The 20,915-nt window shown below is 45.5% G+C and overlaps 3 protein-coding genes across 3 annotated transcripts in view; 2 read left to right on the top strand and 1 right to left on the bottom strand.

Annotated features, from left to right (window-relative positions):
• LOC121858947 (fasciclin-1-like) overlaps positions 1–20,915 on the top strand; it is a 109,546-nt gene that overhangs the window by 10,745 nt on the left and 77,886 nt on the right. Inside the window, exons 2-3 of the mRNA XM_042355602.1 lie at positions 3,479–3,617; positions 20,546–20,742. Of these exons, the coding sequence (XP_042211536.1) occupies positions 20,560–20,742 (183 nt within the window). The 5' untranslated portion in view covers positions 3,479–3,617; positions 20,546–20,559. The remainder of the gene's footprint in view (positions 1–3,478; positions 3,618–20,545; positions 20,743–20,915) is intronic.
• On the bottom strand, positions 14,052–14,783 carry LOC121858965 (tigger transposable element-derived protein 1-like). The gene has a single exon (XM_042355623.1). It carries the CDS (start codon positions 14,781–14,783, stop codon positions 14,052–14,054), a length of 732 nt encoding a protein of 243 aa, XP_042211557.1.
• LOC121858964 (CENPB DNA-binding domain-containing protein 1-like) lies at positions 15,272–15,997 on the top strand. Its single transcript, XM_042355622.1, has 2 exons — positions 15,272–15,321; positions 15,580–15,997. The coding sequence occupies exons 1-2, from the start codon at positions 15,272–15,274 to the stop codon at positions 15,995–15,997; spliced, it is 468 nt and encodes a 155-aa protein (XP_042211556.1).

The raw sequence follows: 20,915 nt of genomic DNA, 5'->3' as shown, positions 1-20,915 counted from the left end.
CTGAAGAAAAAAGGTACTATTGTTCTCCTGAGTCAACAAAGAGGGCAGCTTATGTTAAATAATGTCTGGTGATGTATGGTTGTATTGTTCATAATATTGTTTGTGACGTCTGTTCGTTGTACTTGAGGCCCCTGTACAGATCACCCCAGCTTATTTCACCTGAAGATTAACCTAACCGTCCACCAGGTAGCGTTACTGTGGTTAATCTTCAGAAGAAATAAGCTGGGGTGCGTAATCTTAAGGTGACCCCCCCCCCCTGTACATACTAGGCTTCCCATAAGTGTGCTTCACTACTGCCTCGCGCTCACTCCTTCACGTGCTATAATAGGATATACTGTATACTGTATGGAGTAAAACTGTATCCTGGTACTGTATCATCAACTAGAAATGTGAGGAATACCTGACCCTGTTAGAGGTACAGTGGGAACTTGTTATGTCATGGGTTCGAGTCCTGTATCGGACACACGTGGGAAGTGTTACCCAGTGTGACTCGCTCCTAAACATCACAGGTTTTGCTCCAGATACTCCACTTTCCTCCTGGACAATAAAAGTTCATAGCAGAGAACAGACCAACCGCCTGCACGACTAATGAGCTGTTTAGTGGCGAAAGGACACCTAATTCATATAATTATGGCGACCAAACTGTGATAGATGTGTTCTCTGACCTGAGTTACGAGGAAAATAATAACTATTAAGAATTCTACATAACTTGATATACTGAGTGTGTTGTAGAGAGATGCCAACAGGTAAATATTATGGCTATTTACACCTTATACGTAGATCTTCCCCGTCACTCTACATTTAGTCTGCCACACACAGTTAGTTTAATTCTCCTTAGACATGGATAAATATATAGGCAGAAAGACAGAGATAGATAGATAGATTTGAGAATGGGCAACAATAGCTATCATCACAGGGTGTGGTGCAGTCCAGCCAGCCACAACTCGCCCGCCACCCGTCTCTAAGCTGACGTTTATCCACCCCTACCCGTCAACCTCCGTCTTTCTCAGCCTCCTAACCGTAACTGAGCTCTATTATCCGTGCTCAAGAGCTCATACGCAGAGGTATGAATACTTTTATCCATGGTCAGTTAATGTCGTTTTGATCACAGAAAATAATGTATATATTTCGGTGTGTTTGGTCGTCAACACCGAAGATTCGCCCGATGCTCCTAACGCTGTATGAATCTTTAAACCGTCGGAAATTATAACAAACGGAAGATATTGACAAACCATTTTCATAGACATGTTTGATGAGTCTTTATCCAAGATGGAGAAATAGTGTTAAAAAACTGGTACTTTTATTTTACTGTATGGTCGTTCAGGACGAATAGTTTACGTCTGTGTTTGTCGAGATCACCACCACCACTATCATCATGTCTACTGTAGGGGTATCGAGATATTAATGTTGTCTAGCACTCAGGATGGAAGGAAACTCTAATGTGGTTTTCTTGTATAATATATAAGTTATATGATAGACAGTCTGGTGCTGGAGATGCCGTGTGGTGGGGAGCTGCTCAGTAGAAGACGTTCGGTGAGTAGCGTGTTGAAGGAGGTAGATGTGCAGGAGCTTTGTAAGAGAAGATGTTGCCTGTTGCTGGCCTCCTGGTTGAATGAATGCTGGATAGCTAGGAGCTTGCTGGAGGAGGTGTTGCGTGTTCAGGAAGATGGGCCAGAATGAGAGTTGGTTGGTGAGGAAGCTCAGAGAAGGACAGCTGGTGGGTCGCCATGCTCGCTGGCGGGAGCGAGGACCGCCAGGCAGGCGAGGAGATGCGAGGGCTGCCAGGCAGCGGCGGAGGAGGAGATGTTGCTTGTTCAAGAAGAATGGTCAGAATGAATTCTCAATGGAGAGACAGAGCTTATATACCCAGCAGCAGCCGCTATGAGTCATGTTGGGAAAACCCAGAAAGTCGCCGGTGAATAGTTTCGTTGCTAGGCAACGGCACGTCGGAATGCGTGGAGGTGCCGTGTGGTGGCAGTGGCTACGCAGTTGTAGGCAGTTGTAGGGGAGACGTCCACTACACTACCATCTTCATTTACCCAACTGGAAGTAGATTTAATTTGTGTCTTTGCGTAATAAGTGTATTAAAATGTTCTTGGTGTTGGTCGATGATACACAGAATTCCACGTACACAAGCTGCAGTAATTTTGAATATACTCAGAATTGCTTGAGTGTCAGTGGTAGAATACATGAGATTTGGGTTATGGGAGAAGACGTAGTGTGTATAGTAAACAGCCTCCCTCTAATATAGTTAACTGTTTACCCTCAACATAGTATTATACCCCGGCACTTGTGAGGGAGAAATATGACCCAACTTTTCTCAGATACTCATGATCATACAGTCCAAAACTACACACACACACCGACCTATAATGTAACACCTTTTAACGCTACTTGAGTTTTTGGCTGAAGTGCGGCGGCTAGTTCTCGCCCCAGGGAACCCCATCCAGTCACCCAACTGTGAATGGGTACCTAACTTTACGTTTGAAGAAGTGAAGGCGGTCAAGTACAGTGCCAAGCAGACTGTCTCTTAATATACCTGTGACGCCGTGTGTTAAGTTTGTTTTAATTAATATTTACATTTACATCACAATCGGTGATTAGTATTTACTATACAATTAATTGAAAAAGTTAGACAGTCGTATGTTATAGATCTAATTAATTGTGTATATTTTAGTACATTATTGGACGCACAGTATGAAACCACGGACCATAGGTATTGGAACATTCATTTACTATGGTATTTAGTTTAACATAAGTAGTATAATGTGTATTTATTTCGGCGTAATTAATAAGATGTTCGGTTACCAAATGTAGTAGGATGAGTGATTGAGTGTACCATGGAGCCACGCATACCAATGTGTGAGGGTGGAGGAGGTGGGTGTGTGAGGGTGGAGGAGGTGGGTGTGTGAGGGTGGAGGAGGTGGGTGGCCGGCTGCTCCCCGATATCCGAGACCCCCCTGGTGGGGAGAAAAACCTACCATACCTGGCTGGTGAGTTCCTCCCACCCCACACACACACACACACCTACACCCAACACACATGAGCATATATTCAGACAGGTATTTAAATTACTAACATGTATATGTGTATGTCCAACGGACTTTTACTAATACAATTATGTTTATACACAACTCTGTAATTCGAATAAGTGTTTGTACTGTGTGTGTGTGTGGAGCGAATCGCTAATTATATATATTTCCAGTCTATAATTGTTAGGCATATATACTTTATGTTTAACCACACAATTGCTATTATTATTATTATTATTATTATTATTATTATTATTATTATTATTATTATTATTATTATTATTAAGAAGGTTGTATTACATAGGGTTGTATTATTCATTCACATCTACAACAACTAAGGCATTATAAATAGCCTATAACTCCAACAAGCTCGTATAACATGTGAGTAGAGCTGCAAGATTATAGGTGAGGCGTGAGTGTACTAAGAGGTGTGTTTTCCTTGATAGGTGGCGCGGATCTTCCAGGACGACTCACTGCTGCTCAACTTGATAGGGCGACAGGCATACACCGCCTTCATCCCCACCAACGACGCCCTCAGCAAGTATGACGGGCCCAAGGACTTCAACCTGATTCAGTACCACTTGGGTGTGTAACCTGCCTACCCCTACCTACCTCTAATGTGTTACCAGTGTAAATTATTTAATACGTTTTATTTCTCACTATAAGTCACTACAAAATACACTGCATCCTTTTTCCTTATTTGTTTTTCGATAAATTGGCGTGTTTTTTCCATCGCCTCGTATCTATAAACAGTTAACTATGCCTGCCACTGTCAGTCTGTTGTGTACGCCTCTGTAAACTGTCCACATCACTGTCTGTAAACTGTCTACATCACTGTCTGTAAACTGTCCCCATTATTGTCAGTCAACTGTGCACGTCACTGTAAAAAAAATGTCAAGACTTTAGGAGAATTTTTTATTATTTTGTACCGTAAAGTGTCGGCAATATTTATAGAAGCAATGTGTGCTGTATCTAGGTCAGGGAAGTCGTCAAACTGTCTCGTCAAGCCCACAGTGTTGTTTGTTGTGGGGCCACCATATACAGTAAACCTCTGTGGTAGGAGATGTGTCACGCCGGGGCCTCGCAGCTGTCTCAAGATATTGCTGTAATACCAATTTACGTAAATGAGGTAAGATGGGCCTCAAAAGACGGCCAGGACCCCCGAGGCGAGGCTGAGTGACGGTGGTGTTGGTAAGTGCTAGTTCTCCCTCCACTTCCACTATATTTTCTATCATGACTTTCTCACCTTACTGCTTCTCATAATTATATCTCAGACACCCTTTACCTAGAGCGTTTGGTCGCCTTTGTGTTTCTCAGCGCCATACTCATTTACGTTCAGTTTTCACCCCTTCTCCCCTGTGGTAGTTTGGCCGTGCTAGTGAGTACACAATCCTTGACTTCCTTTGAGCATTAAAGGTTTGTAATTACTCTTGGCCAGTAAAGTGATGTGTTGTCTCACTACAGAATGACTCGATACTTGAAACTTGTAGTTTGGTACAAAATATTTAGTCTTCGTGGCTACATAACTATTATACCGTCTCTAACCGACTGTTACACTGATGTCTTGCCCACAGGGAGAACAAGGTCACCATGTCATGCCAGGAACAGTATACTGTACCCCACCATGTCATGTCAGGAACAGTATACTGTACACCACCATGTCGTGCCAGGAACAGTATACTGTACACCACCATGTCGTGCCAGGAACAGTATACTGTACACCACCATGTCATGCCAGGAACAGTATACTGTACACCACCATGTCATGCCAGGAACAGTATACTGTACACCACCATGTCATGCCAGGAACAGTATACTGTACACCACCATGTCATGCCAGGAACAGTATACTGTACACCACCATGTCATAACAGGAATAGGGAAGTTGGGGGGTATACAAGAGTGGATCCAATGGGGATTATACGCGATATAAAATTGTATGGATTTTTGTAGTACTGAACAAAGCTTCTTGGTGGGGTGGCGGGAGTGAGGGACATATTGTTGTTAAGTGGCCTAGTCAGTCTCTGGTGGTTCTGACCTATTATAATATTCCTATAACTACTTCCTCTGCTAATTGGATATATTAGGTTACAGATTACAGAGTTGATATTACAGTGATGCTATACTGTACTGTTCCTACACCTTTAGAACTACTAGCTTTATGTTAGGTAGCCTAGTACACAAGAAGTCTTGGTGTGTATGTATGTAATAATAATAATAATAATTAACGGTTTATTGAAAAGATCAGCAGCCTGAAGGCTGAAAATATACATTAAAGAAAATGACTTATTACACACAAGACTTGGGGTGGGTGGGTCATTTAACAAAAGTTTTTATTACTAAAAGGAGAAGGAACATGAATTGAACATAAAAATTATTATTGTTTACTGTTGATGGCCCGGGCTGGTCTCTTGCCATACTGTGAGGTCACGTAGGCCACGTGGTGCAGTGACTCGACCATAGGTCTTGACATGAAGGACCTCACATGGTCATGGAGACACCGCGTGGTGTGGTGCTCACATGGTGTAGTAACTCGACCATAGGTGTTGATATGAAGGACCTCACGTGGTCATGAGGACACCGTGTGGTGTGGTGTGGTGCTCACATGGTGTAGTAACTCGACCATAGGTGTTGATATGAAGGACCTCACGTGGTCATGGGGACACCGTGTGGTGTGGGGTGGTGTCACAGTACCTCACTCTCTGCTAGGTGGTGGTGTGTTATCTTATGATCAGGTATAAAGCCGACCCCCTGTTGTTCTCAGGGTGGACTGATTAACACCACCTGGTCAGAAGATGGTGGTTGGTTCCCAGTGGTGCTTATCTCACTGGTGGGTCACGGCTCTCACTGGTACTGTCTAGTGCTGAATTCACTGACTTAAACACTGTTCATCACTGTTCAACGCTGATCCCTCTTCTTTCCGAAATTAAATTGTCACTTTTGATGGGATATGTTGATGTCTCTGTGGTGAGGAGAGAGCCGGGGGCAGCTGCCGCAGTAGAAGTGGGCGCCAGATAGGTTTTGACCCTCCGGTGGTCAAAGATGTGTGTGTGTGTGTGTGTGTGTGTGTGTGTGTGTGTATCAGTTTGTGTGGTCCTGGTGTGTGAACCGGCTGGTTAATTCCAATGTTAACCAGGTTGGTTCATGTATATTATATTGGGCTTTAGTAACGAAACCCAATTGAAATTTCTTCTTTTATTAAAAAGTATTATTTGTATAATTCCTGAGTGTAGATCAACCGTAAGTTCCACTATTTATGAGTGTGATGAGAAAGGACGGTGTCTGTAAATAGATGTGAATCAACGTCCGTTCGATGTAAGTTTGGGAGTGAGACTTTGAGTAGTGACCCATCGAGGGAGAACGGAATAGACGCGTCGTCCTCCCTCGAGGGAAGACGGAGCCATCCACTGCGGCTCTCAAATAACGTCTTCCTCTAGTCAAGGATATCAAGCTACTGCTCGCTTCAGGTGGCCAGGAGCCGGCTACTTTATGCCTTTACTCAGCATAGTATGACGCAGCTTCCCGTGGGCGCACCTTATCACGTGCATTGAACATGTCACCTAATAGCCAGTGGAAAGTTACAGGGGGTGAATCAGTATATAAATCAAATGTAATTAACCCATTTATATAATTCTTATGTTTATGAAACATGGGCCAATACATGTGTGTGTGTGTGTGTGTGTGTGTGTGTGTGTGTGTGTGTGTGTGTGTGTGTGTGTGTGTGTGTGTGTGTGTGTGTGTGTGTGTGTGTGTGTGTGTGTGTGTGTGTGTGTGTGTGTGTGTGTGTGTGTGTGTTTGCATGGTGTGTGTGTGTGTGTGTGTGTATAATAATAATAATAATAATAATAATAATTAACGGTTTATTGAAAAAGTTCTGCAGTCTGAAGACTGAAAATATACATTGGACATAAATGACTTATTACATACATTGGTGGTTTAACAAAAGCCTTCATTAGAGAAAGGTGAAGGAACATACAGTGAACATACAGAGTAATGTAGGTGTTGAACAGCAAACCCGTAGTGTAGTAACTCCCTCACAGATGGTGTTAGGAGGAACTCACGTGGTGTAGTAGTTCCCTCAGATGGTGTTATGAGGGACCTGGCGTGGTGTAGTAATTCCCTCGCAGATGGTGTTATGAGGGGCCTCACGTGGTGTAGTAATTCCCTCACAGATGGTGTTATGAGGGACCTCACGTGGTGTAGTAATTCCTTGACAGATGGTGTTATGAGGGGCATCACGTGGTATAGTAATTCCCTCACAGATAGTGTTATGAGGGACCTGACGTGGTGTAGTAATTCCTTGACAGATGGTGTTATGAGGGGCCTGACGTGGTGTAGTAATTCCCTCCCAGATGGTGTTATGAGGGGCATCACGTGGTATAGTAATTCCCTCACAGATGGTGTTATGAGGGACCTGACGTGATGTAGTAATTCCCTCCCAGATGGTGTTATGAGGGGCATCACGTGGTATAGTAATTCCCTCACAGATGGTGTTATGAGGGACCTGACGTGGTGTAGTAATTCCTTGACAGATGGTGTTATGAGGGGCCTGACGTGGTGTAGTAATTCCCTCACAGATGGTGTTATGAGGGACCTCACGTGGTGTAGTAATTCCCTCACAGATGGTGTTATGAGGGACCTCACGTGGTGTAGTAATTCCCTCACAGATGGAGTTTTGAGGGGCCTGACGTGGTGTAGCAATTCCCTCACAGATGGTGTTATGAAGGACCTGACGTGATGTAGTAATTCCCTCACAGATGGTGTTATATGAGTGAGGTGTGGTCCCAGGCCTTCCTATCGTGGACGTATTAATACACCACTGGTTGTTGTTGGGTCTCGGGGCAGTTATCACTGGGTACCTGGGACCTCACTGTCTGAAGGTTAACTTGGGAACGACTCTGCTGTTACTGTTGAGTTGTTCTCACTGACTTAAGCACTGTTCACCTCTATTCAACACTGGTTCCATTCCTTTCCTAAATGAAATTGTAACTTCTGGCGAGAACTTATTGATATTCCGGTGGGGAGGAGGGTTCAGGGGAGGGGGTTGGTATGGGCCAACATAACAGTTGACCTGGCTGCTCCGACAGGAGCGCCAGGTACGTCTTGACACTTCAGTGGTCAAGGATGAAGTGTGTGTGTGTGTGTGTGTGTGTGTGTGTGTGTCAGTCCGGTGACCGGATAAAACCCCAACGGACAAAACCCCAGTCTCATATATAAAATATAAAATAAAACACTTTTAAGCTTAGCTTAGGTTAGGTTAGGTTAGGTTAGTGTTGACAAATGACAACCCTGTTGGGGTTTTGTCATGGAACCGTCAGCTCATGTGGTCCTGGAGTGAGCTAATGAGCCTCTGCAGGGGATGGTTTGACCCGGAATGGGTTCGTTATAGACTGTCAAAGACAAAGGTAATCGATAACATCATTACGTGTTCCCAGAGGCTCCCGGCACGGCGCTACGTGATACACTGCCGCTGGGGAGACACGCTGAGAGGCTGAGGTATCTTGGTTCTTCCCTGGTGATGGATGATGTCGGGTGGTGTATATACTGTGGGTAGCAGCCGCGTGCTGTAGCCAATGTGAAAAATTAGACACATAATAAACATACAGGTTTTCTCGATCTGGTCAAGTTACCAAGATTAGTAAGACACTAATTTTAAACACAATGAAGTTTATAGCCTTTTGGCTCTTGGAGGGTTCCCTAAGCACTGTGTGTGTGTGTGTGTGTGTGTGTGTGTGTGTGTGTGTGTGTGTGTGTGTGTGTGTGTGTGTGTGTGTGTGTGTGTGTGTGTGTGTGTGTGTATTTATTTATTTATTTATTTTTTTTTCATACACACACCACTAGTACTTTGCTGTCACTCGGAATCGAGTATGACGATCAACCAGCTATGATACAATGATATGAGTTATTAGGGATGACACCTAGGTTGGTGAGTTATGAGGTGACTAAAGAGGCCGATAAGGGACCAGCAGCGCCGTCCACAGATGTTGTTCATGTGGGAGGCCACATCTAGTGCGGGAGGGGCGGCGGCAGCTTATTACCGGGGTTGGCGCTTGTCTGCCTCGGTATGCAGTCAGGCTAACTCGAAAGTATTGACACCTTCTTGTGTGGTGCTCCCCCAAGCGTCACGGTGTGGAGTAATCGTCTGCCAGGTGAGGGGGTCGATTTGACACTTTTTCAGGTTTGTCTTAAGACTATCCTTATACCTTTTCAGTTGCCTGCCAGCATTACGTTTACTATTTGTTAAGTGACACACACACACACACACACACACACACACACACACACACACACACACACACACACACACACACACGAACTACAGGTATTTCGTTCACCAGACAGCACAGCACAATTACAAAGTACATTACAGTACCTGAAGACAGCCGATTTTGAAATTCTGACATCTCATATCTGTACCCACATCCTTACAAGGAAATACATTACACTAAAGTAAATATAATTGCACATAATCTTTTTGTTTAAAGATGAATAATTAGGCTTTATTATAGCTATTTTTTGCTGTGTTATGTAAACGTTCTCCAGGAATATACATTGACCCTTCAGTGACACACGCCTCATTCAATATTTTTGGCTCCCATATGCCATGTTTGTTTTGACTGTGATTGCTTACTTCACTTAAGAAATAAATCAGTGGGACGCCGTAGCTCTGTCCGTGAACACCTGTTGTTTATGTGTGTGACACCAGGGACCAACCTCTCCCCTACTGGTCTTGTATAACGACTAGTTACATGTGTCGATAACTGCATCATTCCGATATTGGCTTTACTGTCATGCAAACCGCAAGTAACTGTCCTGTCACAGTGGAGTCCTCTGGGGACCATGGTGAGCTGTGACCCAGTTATATGTCGCTACACAGAGTCCACTTCTGAATAACCAACAGATTTTTGTATGATGAAATCTGACTTTAAATTCAGAATGCTTATATTTTATCCTTAAGACTTTCTTTTGTACTGTTTACTGAAGTCTTGTGGTGGGTGAAGTACTGGAGAAGTTACTTGAATTCTGTAAAAGTTGATACTCTGAGAAAACTTACCCATGTAAAGTACAAATACCCCATACAAGTTTATGAAGTACCCAAGTATACAGTACTTGGAGAAGAAGAACCATTGCAATGATTTTTTTTTTAAGACAAATTATGTACAGTACTGCCAATACTGGACTTAACAAACTAGGTGCAGGTAATGCTGATTCACTCGCCTGCTCTCCCTTGCTGCTTACCCTCAACATTCTTATACAGGCATCTCCCGCGTTACGGAAGGGTTGCGTCTATGGAAAATTGACCGTATCACGAAATTCCGTAATGCAAAACCTCATTTCCCATTGAATTCCATTATAAAACTGGAGTTGCGTTCCTAAGAAATATTTTTCGGCCCCCAAAAAGTATTTCAAGCACTTTTATGAATGAAAATAAACATTTATAAGCACATATATTAAATAATTTATGATATACATGTAATATGAAGAGAAATACAGTTGGTTTAAATACAAATATTGTACTGTACTCCCCACAAAAGATGTTGACTGCTGTGTGAGGATAGGTGGTGCAAAGGGAGTTATTGGGAGGGAGAGGGAGGGGCACTACTCTCTTCTGCCCTGCCCTGTAAATCATCATCTGCTTTAGGCTTTGCTCTGAGGGTGAATAACTCATCCAAATTTGTTTGATGTTTACGGCACTTCTTGTACAGCTCAGTGTAGGAACTGAGGGCATTGTTAACTGCTCTTGCAACCTTGATGTTCCTTTCACGGTTGTAGTGGAGCGGAATAGCTAAAATTTTTATAACAATTGTGCATTTAATGATGAAAGCACCAAATTTGGCACAGCGATGGAGTAATGGTATATGAACATTTTCAGATATGGAACCACTCGATACTGGATTTGAGTGGCCGCTATAAATCAGGGGCAGATCCAGGAAAAAAATTCAGGTTTCACCACGTTACTGTCTTAGTCCTGTGAGACCATCTAATACTGCGAAGCACAGGGAAATAATAGGCTATAGGAAGAAAGAAATGGTCAAACCCCAGTAATCATCTTGGACCAACCATTGTTTGCAATAGCCAAACAGATTCAGTGGAATTGGCCCGAAAATTATGGCGAAGAGAAATTTATTATGATTCTGGCCGGTCTCCACATTGAAATGGCGGCTCTAAGGAAGGCAGGCAGTTGGTTGCAGGGCAGCGGGTGGGCAGAAACCCTGGTGCAAGCCGATGTTGCCAGCCAAGGAACTGCAAACTCTTTCCTAAAGGCTGCTCACGTCACACGCACCAGGCGAGGCCATCAGATAACAGCAGCAACCCTGAACATCCTACAGCACAAGGCTTATGGCAAATACACTGAAAATGCCCAAAGTGATGGTCATGAGCCCCTAGAGTTTGGTGTCTGGTGTCATCAAAGGGCTGAATGTTGTCCCCAGTTTCAGTACTGGGCAACCACCCTCAACCTAGAGCAGAGTATCTTTATGTTTGTTAGATCACTACGAGAATCAAACTTCTCGCTATACATGGATGCTCTGGCTGAACTGTGTCAGTGGTTCTTCGCCTTGGATCATACTCATTATTCTCGGTGGGTTCCAGTCCACCTGAAGGACATAATAGAGCTCTCGGACAAGCATCCTGATGTGGCTGCAAAGTTTCAAGCTGGACATTTCACAGCAAAAAAGACAGCCCGCCGTTTTTCTGCAATGGCACTAGACCAGGCCCATGAGCAGAACAATGTCTGCATCAAAGGTGATGGTGGTGCAGTCGGATTGACTGGAAACCCTAGTGCACTTCGACGGTGGATGGTTGCAGGTCCAGAAGTAGCACGGGTCATTGCTGAATTTGAATCATCGCAGAAAGCTGAGCAAACCAAGGCTAACATCCACCATCATGAACAAACCAACACGACGCAGGACAAGTTTCTTCAGGGTGTGAAAGCACTTTCACTTGTCATGGAAGAAATGGGAAACCCATTTGAAGAAGAAAGTGCTGACCTAATGGTTCTTCATACAAAGGAAGTTTTGTGTCCAGAAGCTGTGAAGAGTGTGCAAAATGTTGTCAAGCTTGGACGAGAACAATTCCATTCATATGTAAGAGAACGCCTTGAAGACAAGTCTAAGCCTATTGGTGACACTAATAAGCTCTACAAGCTAACACTATACAGTTCTGTGAAATCCAAGTCTCCAACTAGGAGTAAGCAGCAACTAGGCTTTGCAAAAGACGACTGTGGACTCTTCTCCAGGCTCTACATAACCTGTCAAACAAGAGAGGGTGATTTGGACGAATTCTTCAGGCATGAAAACCGGGCCTATCCACCAGCACTCCCCAGTAATGGGAAACTCCGCTTCAGCAAGAAGGCCGACTTACTCACACCCCTTGAACAGCTTGCTGACGAGATCACTGACACTCCACATGTCACCTCAACTATACTCGATGGACCTGCCGTTGTGGAAATGTTCAAGCCAGGAGGCAGTAGGGCATTTCAAGAATACAGCACAGCTGTATTCATTCCCTATATTGAATCACAGCTCGAATATCGATCTCGACTTGACCTGGTATGGGATTGCTACCTGAAATCTGGGAGCCTAAAAGCAACAGTAAGATGTAACCGTGGCAAGGGCATTCGAAGGCGCGTCACTGCCTCTGGTCCTCTACCTAGCAACTGGCAAAACTTTCTCAGCAACAGTGACAACAAAGAGGAAGTCTTCAGTTTCCTGTCAGAACAGGTTATGCAGTTGGTTGTCAAAGAAAGTAAACAGCTGGTTGTCACAGACAAGAAACAGGTACTCACTGTTCCACCCCGGAAGGACACTGCCAACTTGGCACCATGCAACCACGAAGAGGCCGACACTAGGATGATGGTTCATGCAGCTGATGCCTTGGAATGTGGTCATCGGCGAATACTCATTCGTACCGTCGGTACAGACGTTGTCATCCTTGCAGTTGCTCTAGCGAATGAATGGAGTGAGGTACTAGATGAACTATGGCTTACTTTTGGCACAGGAAAGAATCGACGTTACATAGCAGCACATCAGATTGCAAAGGCCCTGGGACCTGAGAAGTCGAGAGCTCTTCCAGTGTTTCACGCAATAATGGGCTGCGACACGGTATCTGCCTTTGCAGGTCATAGCAAGAAGGCAGCCTGGGCCACATGGAATGCATTTCCGGAAGTGACAACCGCCTTCCTCAGTCTGGCTTCCACCCCAAGTGAGCTGCCTGATGGTGTCCTGTCGACACTGGAGAGATTCACCGTGTTGCTCTATGACCGTACGAGCACATGCTGTGACGTGAACGTGCTGAGAAAGAAACTGTTTTCAAGAAAATGAAGATCACTGGAGGATCTCCCACCAACACGAGCAGCTCTGGAGCAGCACATAAAGAGAGCTGCTTAACACGCTGGACATATCTGGGGACAGGCCGCAATAGCGTTTGTCAGTCTCAGTCTGCCATCACCATGTGACTGGGGTTGGATGAAGTCGGGTGATGAGCTGGAACCACTCTGGACCACACTCTCTGGCGTGTCAAAGTCATGCCACGAGCTCATCTCTTGCGGTTGCAGAAAACACTGCGGTGGCAAGTGTAGGTGCAAAAAAGCTGCACTTAAATGCACTGGACTTTGTGCATGTGAAGGTGGCTGTTAAGGCCAAATATCTACAGAGATTCGGCCTCAATAGCCGAATGTTCAGAATTTTTTTTAAGTTTTGGGAGTTCGGAAAATTTGTACTTTAATTTTCCAGTGTAATGCTTTTACTTGTCTTTTTCATTGTAATAAACTTCGAAAACTATCACAAATGATTTTCGTAACCCGGATTATGTATATTGATGCATTGGAATGAAATATGCAAATGTAAAAAACAGAAATACGTAGTTTAGCGTATCCTGAACGGCGGCCATCTTGAAATTCAATATGGCGCCCACAGAGGTTGAGTTTCTAGTGGTTCCATATTTGAAAATATTCACCATGTATTACTCTATATCTGTGCCAAAGTTAATGCTTTCATCATAAAATGCACAATTGTTTGGCTATGCCGCTGTACTATTGGGGTCGTTATCAGAAAAGATTTGCAGACCTTCCTGTATTAGTGCAAACCCGTTAGACATATCCTTTGTTGTCAACTGAAGTGGGGTGGGTGGAGGTTCTATATCCTCTTCTTGTCCTGCAGCTCGCTCTTGTTCCAACATCATCAGATCTTCATTAGTCAAATCTTCTCTATGGGACTCCAGCAACTCAACCACACCATTTTCTATGACTTCTTCAAAGTCTACATTATTTGCAAGTGTCACAATGTCTTGTTGAACTTGCTGTAGACTTTCAGCTTGTGAAAAACCTTTAAATTCATGGACACACTCTGGCCACATGTTTTTCCATGAACCATTCATAGATGAGGTTTTCACTTCATCCCATGACTCGGCTATACTATCCACAGCATCCAAGATGTTGAACTTTTTCCAGAAGTCCCTAATTGTAGGTTTATCCTCCCCATCAATTGCTTTTATGAGCTGCAAAAAAGTTTTTCTTAGATAATATCCCTTAAAGTTAGCTTTCACTCCTTGATCCATTGGCTGGAGCAAGGAAGTTGTGTTCTTGGAGATGTACTCCACTCTCACATTATCAGAAAGAGCATTTAAATTTACTGGGTGGCTTGGTGCATTGTCTAAGAGGAGCAATGCCTTATTAGATATGTTATGCCTGGCATTATATCTTTCTACAGCAGGGCAAAAATAGTTAGTGAACCAGTCTTGGAAAAGGGTCATAGTCATCCAAGCCTTCTTATTGGAATGCCAAATCACAGGTAGATTAGACTTGGCATAGTCTTGAGAGCCTTTGGATTTTCAGAGTGATACACAAGTAGGGGCTTTAATTTCATGTCACCTGAAGCATTTCCTCCCACAAGAAGTGTTAAACGATCATTGAATGCTTTAAAGCTTGGTGCTGATATTTCTTCAATGGAAATAAAAGTTCTAACAGGCATGCACGTCATATTACATTAAACCAATCACAGCTAGCGGCGGAGGGAGGTAAGGATGCGTGGCCCAATTACAGTCCGATACGTCATATGACGTCACCGATAACGCAACAGAGACATACACTGCGCAACCTACTCGCGCTGCTGACCCAAACATGGCGGGAGGTTTGAATCCAAAAATGGCGCGGCGCTGCAGGACCGCCAGTTGCTCTCTGCGTAAATGAGTAAATTTACCACTTAAATCAAGCATCTCAATTCTGGCAAGGCACCGCGTAAATGGCCAAACGCGTAAATGAAAACCGCGTAAATTCAGACTCAACTGCACTGTATTACTGTATACAAGCAAACCCCGTTATTCATAACCTTGGTATTCGTAACCCTGTTTATCTGCAATAAATTTATTGTTACCCATTTCCACTATTCACAATGGTTGCCCCGTTTATTCGCAAATTCTTACGGGCAAAAATTTTGATCCTCGCGCCTCAACCGTAGCGGAGGACAGCGTGTGTACGTATTCCTCCGCCATACACTCCCGCTTGCCTCAGTCTCACACGTGCTGGCGTGTGTTTTGTGTGATCTCGCAGTTGTGTTTTGTGTGCTCTCGCAATACCTAAGCGACCAGCTACTAAAACTCCCAGCAATGTTGCTAAGAGATCACGTGTGGCAGTTGCGTTGGACGTGAAATTGGATATCGTAAAAAGACATGAACACGGAAAAGGAACGTCAGTGATTGGGCGCGTGCACGGCTTGGCTCCCTCTACGGTGCATTTGATAGTCAAAAGTGCTGATGAGATCAAAGAGATGGCCGGGTCTGCAACACCACTGACGGCTACGAAGGTGACGAGGTTCCGTGATGCTGAGATAGAGAGTATGGAGCGGATGTTGAGCACGTGGATCGACGACCAGACCCAGCGCCTTAAAACACCTTTATCGCAACGCATGATTCAACAGAAGGCAGTGGAGAACAACAGCTCTCAGTGCAAGTTGACAGCGATACAGTAGGTGGCTGACGACCCTGGCAGTGAGGAGAGTGAGGTGGCTGACGACCTTGGCAGTGAGGAGAGTGAGGTGGATGGCAGTGATGACTGACGACCCTGGCAGTGAGAGAGTGAACGGGCAGTGAGGAGGTGAGGTGGCTGACGACCTGTGAGCTGACCTGGCAGTGAGAGAGTGAGGTGGCTGAGACCTGGCAGTGAGGAGTGAGGTGGCTGACCCTGGCACTGACCCTGGCAGTGAGGAGAGTGAGGTGGCTGACGACCTTGGCAGTGAGAGACGACCCTGTGAGCTGGACACCTGGCAGTGAGGAGAGTGAGGTGGCTGGACTGACCCCTGGCAGGAGGAGAGTGGCTGAGACCTGTGGGAGAGTGAGGTGGCTGATGACTGACGTGGCAGTGAGAGAGTGTGGGTGGCTGACGACCCTGGCAGTGAGGAGAGTGAGGTGGCTGATGGGCAGTGAGGAGAGTGAGGTGGCGACCCTGGCAGTGAGGAGAGTGGGTGGCTGACGACCCTGGCAGTGAGGAGAGTGAGGTGGCTGACGACCCTGGCAGTGAGGGAGAGTGAGGTGGCTGATGGCAGTGACTGACCCTGGCAGTGAGGAGAGTGAGGTGGCTGACGACCCTGGCAGTGAGTGGTGGCTGACGACCCTGGCAGTGAGCCTGACGTGGCCTGACAGTGAGGAGAGTGAGGTGGCTGATGACCCTGGCAGTGAGGAGAGTGAGGGCAGTGGCTGATGAGCTGGCTGAGGAGAGGAGGAGTGGTGGCTGGACCCCCTGGCAGTGAGGAGAGTGAGGTGGCTGATGACTGATGACCTGGCAGTGAGGAGGTGGCCCTGGCAGTGAGGAGAGTGGGTGGCTGACGACCCTGGCAGTGAGGAGAGGAGGTGGCTGACGACCCTGGCAGTGAGGAGAGTGAGGTGGCTGGACAGTGAGGAGGAGGTGGCTGATGACCCTGGCAGTGAGGAGAAGCTGACCCTGACCCTGGCAGAGTGAGGTGGCTGACGACCCTGGCAGTGAGGGAGAGGTGGCTGATGACCCTGGCAGTGAGGAGAGTGAGGTGACCCTGGCAGTGAGGAGAGTGAGGCTGACCCTGACTGACGACCCTGGCAGTGAGGAGAGGAGGTGTTTGATGACCCTGGCAGTGGAGGAGTGAGGTGGCTGACGACCTGGCAGTGAGGGGAGTGAGGTGGCTGACGACCCTGGCGGTGAGAGGAGGTGGCTGACGACCCTGGCAGGAGGAGAGTGAGGTGGCTGATGACCCTGGCAGTGAGAGAGGTGGCTGACGACCCTGGCAGTGAGGAGAGGTGGCTGACGACCCTGAGTGGGAGAGTGAGGTGGCTGACGACTGCCTGGCTGATGACCCTGAGGAGAGGAGTGGCGACGACCCTGGCAGTGAGGGAGAGTGATGACGTGGCTGACCCTGGCACTGACGACCCTGGCAGTGAGGAGAGTGAGGTGGCTGAGGCCCTGGCAGTGAGAGAGTGAGGTGGCTGACGACCCTGGCAGTGAGGAGAGTGAGGTGGCTGACTGACCTGGCAGGAGGAGAGTGAGGTGGCTGACGACCCTGGCAGTGAGGAGGTGTGGTGGCTGATGACCCTGGCAGTGGGAGAGTGAGGTGGCTGACGACCCTGGCAGTGAGGTGGGTGGCTGACGACCTGGCAGTGAGGAGAGTGGGTGGCTGACGACCCTGGCAGTGAGGAGAGTGAGGTGGCTGACGACCCTGGCAGTGAGGAGAGTGAGGTGGCTGACGGTGAGCTGACGCCCTGGCAGTGAGGAGGTGAGGTGGCTGACGACCCTGGCAGTGAGGAGAGAGGTGATGACCCCCAGTGAGGAGGAGGAGACCCCAGTGAGCTGATGACCCTGCAGTGAGGAGAGTGAGGTGGCTGTGACCCTGGTGAGGAGGTGAGGTGGCTGATGACCCTGGCAGTGAGGAGAGTGAGGTGGCTGATGACCCCTGGCAGTGAGGAGAGTGAGGTGGCTGGGGCTGAGGAGAGTGAGGTGGCTGACGACCCTGCAGTGAGGAGAGGAGGTGGCTGTGACCCTGGCAGTCCTGATGAAGTGAGGAGGCAGGGTGGACTGACCCCTGGCAGTGAGGAGAGTGAGGTGGCTGAAACTGACCCCTGGCAGTGACTGACCCTGGAGGAGAGTGAGGTGGCTGACTGACCCTGGCAGTGAGTGGGAGTGGCTGCTGGCTGACTGGCAGTGAGGAGAGGAGGTGGCTGATGACCCTGGCAGTGAGGAGAGTGAGGTGGCTGGATGACCCTGGCAGTGAGGTGAGGGTGGCTGACGACCCTGGCAGTGGGAGGGTGGCTGACGACCTGGCAGTGGAGTGAGGTGGCTGACGACCCCGGCAGTGAGGAGAGTGAGGTGGCTGACGACCCTGGCAGTGAGAGAGTGAGGTGGCTGACGACCCTGGCAGTGAGGAGAGTGAGGTGGCTGACGACCCTGGCCTCCTCTCACCCCAGTAAACCTTCACCTTCTCCCCTAATGCCAACTTCAGCAAGCACATTAGAGATAAATTAACAGTCTACGTTTAAAACTTACGTTACACACCTACGCACATAAACATTCAAACACTCACACACTCAACATGTAAAGTACCCCTGTATACTTTACTTGTAAACATATACGCCTAATAAACTCAGAGTGTTTGTTATTTATATTTATTTGTTATTGATGTTTATTTGATATTATGCCCTTGTTTCTTTTTTTATTTTATGTTCTATATATATTGAGTAAAACAAGAGTTAAAATCTAATGGCTGTATTTCTTGTGGGAGAAATTGCTCCGCTATTCACAACGAGTGTCATGCCCGTAACCTTTGAGATAAATTAGGCAGCCCTGTGTACAGTTAAGGTTAAAATTGCCTGGACACTATCTGGCATCTTTAGGTGAAGGAGATTGTAATTTTAACATATTTGCTCCGATTTTTATTATTAAGGAATGTTTTTTATGTTTTTTATTGTGTGATTCTGATATAACATATAATAAAAAGTATATGTTCAGGAATTTTTGTCCACACCTGTACATATTCTTTGTCATGAAACATATAATACTGTAACTCATTTTTTTATGTGTGTGCAGTTTATATGTTACACAAGTCTTCAGTTTAACCATAACAAAATCAAATTTCCAGATTTTGTGTTACTTTTTGTTGCCACAATGGGGCTAGGAACAACAAAGCTATGTAATATTGTACTGTACTGTACTGTAAGGTGTTTCATTTATTTATAACTGATGCAAGAGCTACTGTACTGTACAACAGACTGTACACAAAGATGACTAGGAAGCTCAGAACAAAGTAACAAAGTAAGAGTTTCCGGTACTTTCAGATACAGTATCTTATTTATTCAAAAGTCTTTAGAGCTTTGTAAATGAAGTAATTTTATTTGTTACTGTCCACCTCTACTGAATTCTGAATGCAGGCAGCCCAAACTATACACACTCCTGCTACACTTAATTTTGCATATACAGCTGCTCCCCGACTTACGACGGGGTTAGGGACCGACATCCAGGTCGTAAGTCGGAAATGCTTAAATAATACATAGAAAATCGAAAATGGGGGTCTCTTTTTCTTCTCAGCACCACAAAACAACTCACTTTTAAGCTTGCCAGCCATTTTAAAGTGAATTACAGATGAAAATTTTGTCAGTGTACTGACTTTGGGACTCGAAAATACGTAATTTGACCAAATTTTGGTACGACTGAGGCAGGTCGCAAGTGCGGTTGGACGTAAGTCGAGTAGGTCGTAAGTCGGGGAGGAGCTGTACAAATTTTCTGAATTAATGAACATTTTTTACTCCCTAACATACTGTACAGTACTTCAGCTGGTGTGCTGTTTTTGGTTTAGGTAACCGTATGGGTAGGATGCCGGTAACAAATTAGGCAGGAATAACCCTCTCCTTTTTTGCTTTAAGTCCAAAAAGACATAAAACCAAGATGGGTGCCATTTAATTATTAGAATATCATTATTTTGGTCATATACTGGCACAGTAGTACACAAAGCTCATATCTTCAATTAAATTTCTTGCTATACATTTGTTAGGTTTTTATTAGCTCAATATAATAAAGAAATAATATCTTAATGTGATGAGTTGCAACGTGACAACGAAATTCAGAAAAGACAGGAGACCCTGTGCAGAGCTACCCTAAGAGGTCAGCTGGGTGTTGAGAGCAGTGTATTGTATTAGTGCAGTATTGTGTAGAGGCAGGCTGAGGGGATGGTTTGGTCACAGTTCTGAATATGGAAGGGAGAAGTGCCAGTTTTAAGAAATTACCTCACATTAAAAATGTGACGAGAGACTGTAAAAGACAGTTTTGTCATCAGGTCATCATGATAAATACACATAAGCGTGAAAATGGCCATAAAATGATAGCTAGAATTAATACATTAACACTTATTTGAATTATATTTATTTATTTATGGTTCAATTTATTTATTTTTGCCTCCAGACCCCAATATTGGTCAGTGACCTCTGCCTGGGTGGGCTAATCCCAAAAAAAAATAATTCTAGTGACATCATGGCTAGATTTTGGTATTTTAAATTTGTTTCAGTGAACCTGCCGTACATGGTGCAAGAGATGCCAGATGAGATGAACACTGAATTGTCTGGCAATCCTCGTGTCTACATGTCCCGCCTGCCCTCGGGCAAATCTGCCCTCAAGGGCTGGGAGGATTACAACTACTACATCAACAATGCCAAAATCATTGCTGCCAACCATGTTGCCCATAATCGTGAGGGGCTCAAGCAGGTTAGTTACCTCACATACTGTACTGTACTGTAAGGTGTCTCACTTATTTATAACTGATGCAAGAGCTACTGTACTTAACACTACTGTACACGAAGATAAATCAGACTTTACTGTACAAGTCAATCAAGTTTAGCTTCCATGTTAGAGATAACTACAGTACTGTATGTGTTAAA

The sequence above is a fragment of the Homarus americanus genome, unplaced genomic scaffold, assembly GCF_018991925.1.
Source record: "Homarus americanus isolate GMGI-L3 unplaced genomic scaffold, GMGI_Hamer_2.0 scaffold8226, whole genome shotgun sequence".
Lineage (NCBI taxonomy): Eukaryota > Metazoa > Arthropoda > Malacostraca > Decapoda > Nephropidae > Homarus > Homarus americanus.
Note: the sequence above shows the minus strand (reverse complement) of the source record. Positions and strands in the feature narration are given on the sequence as shown.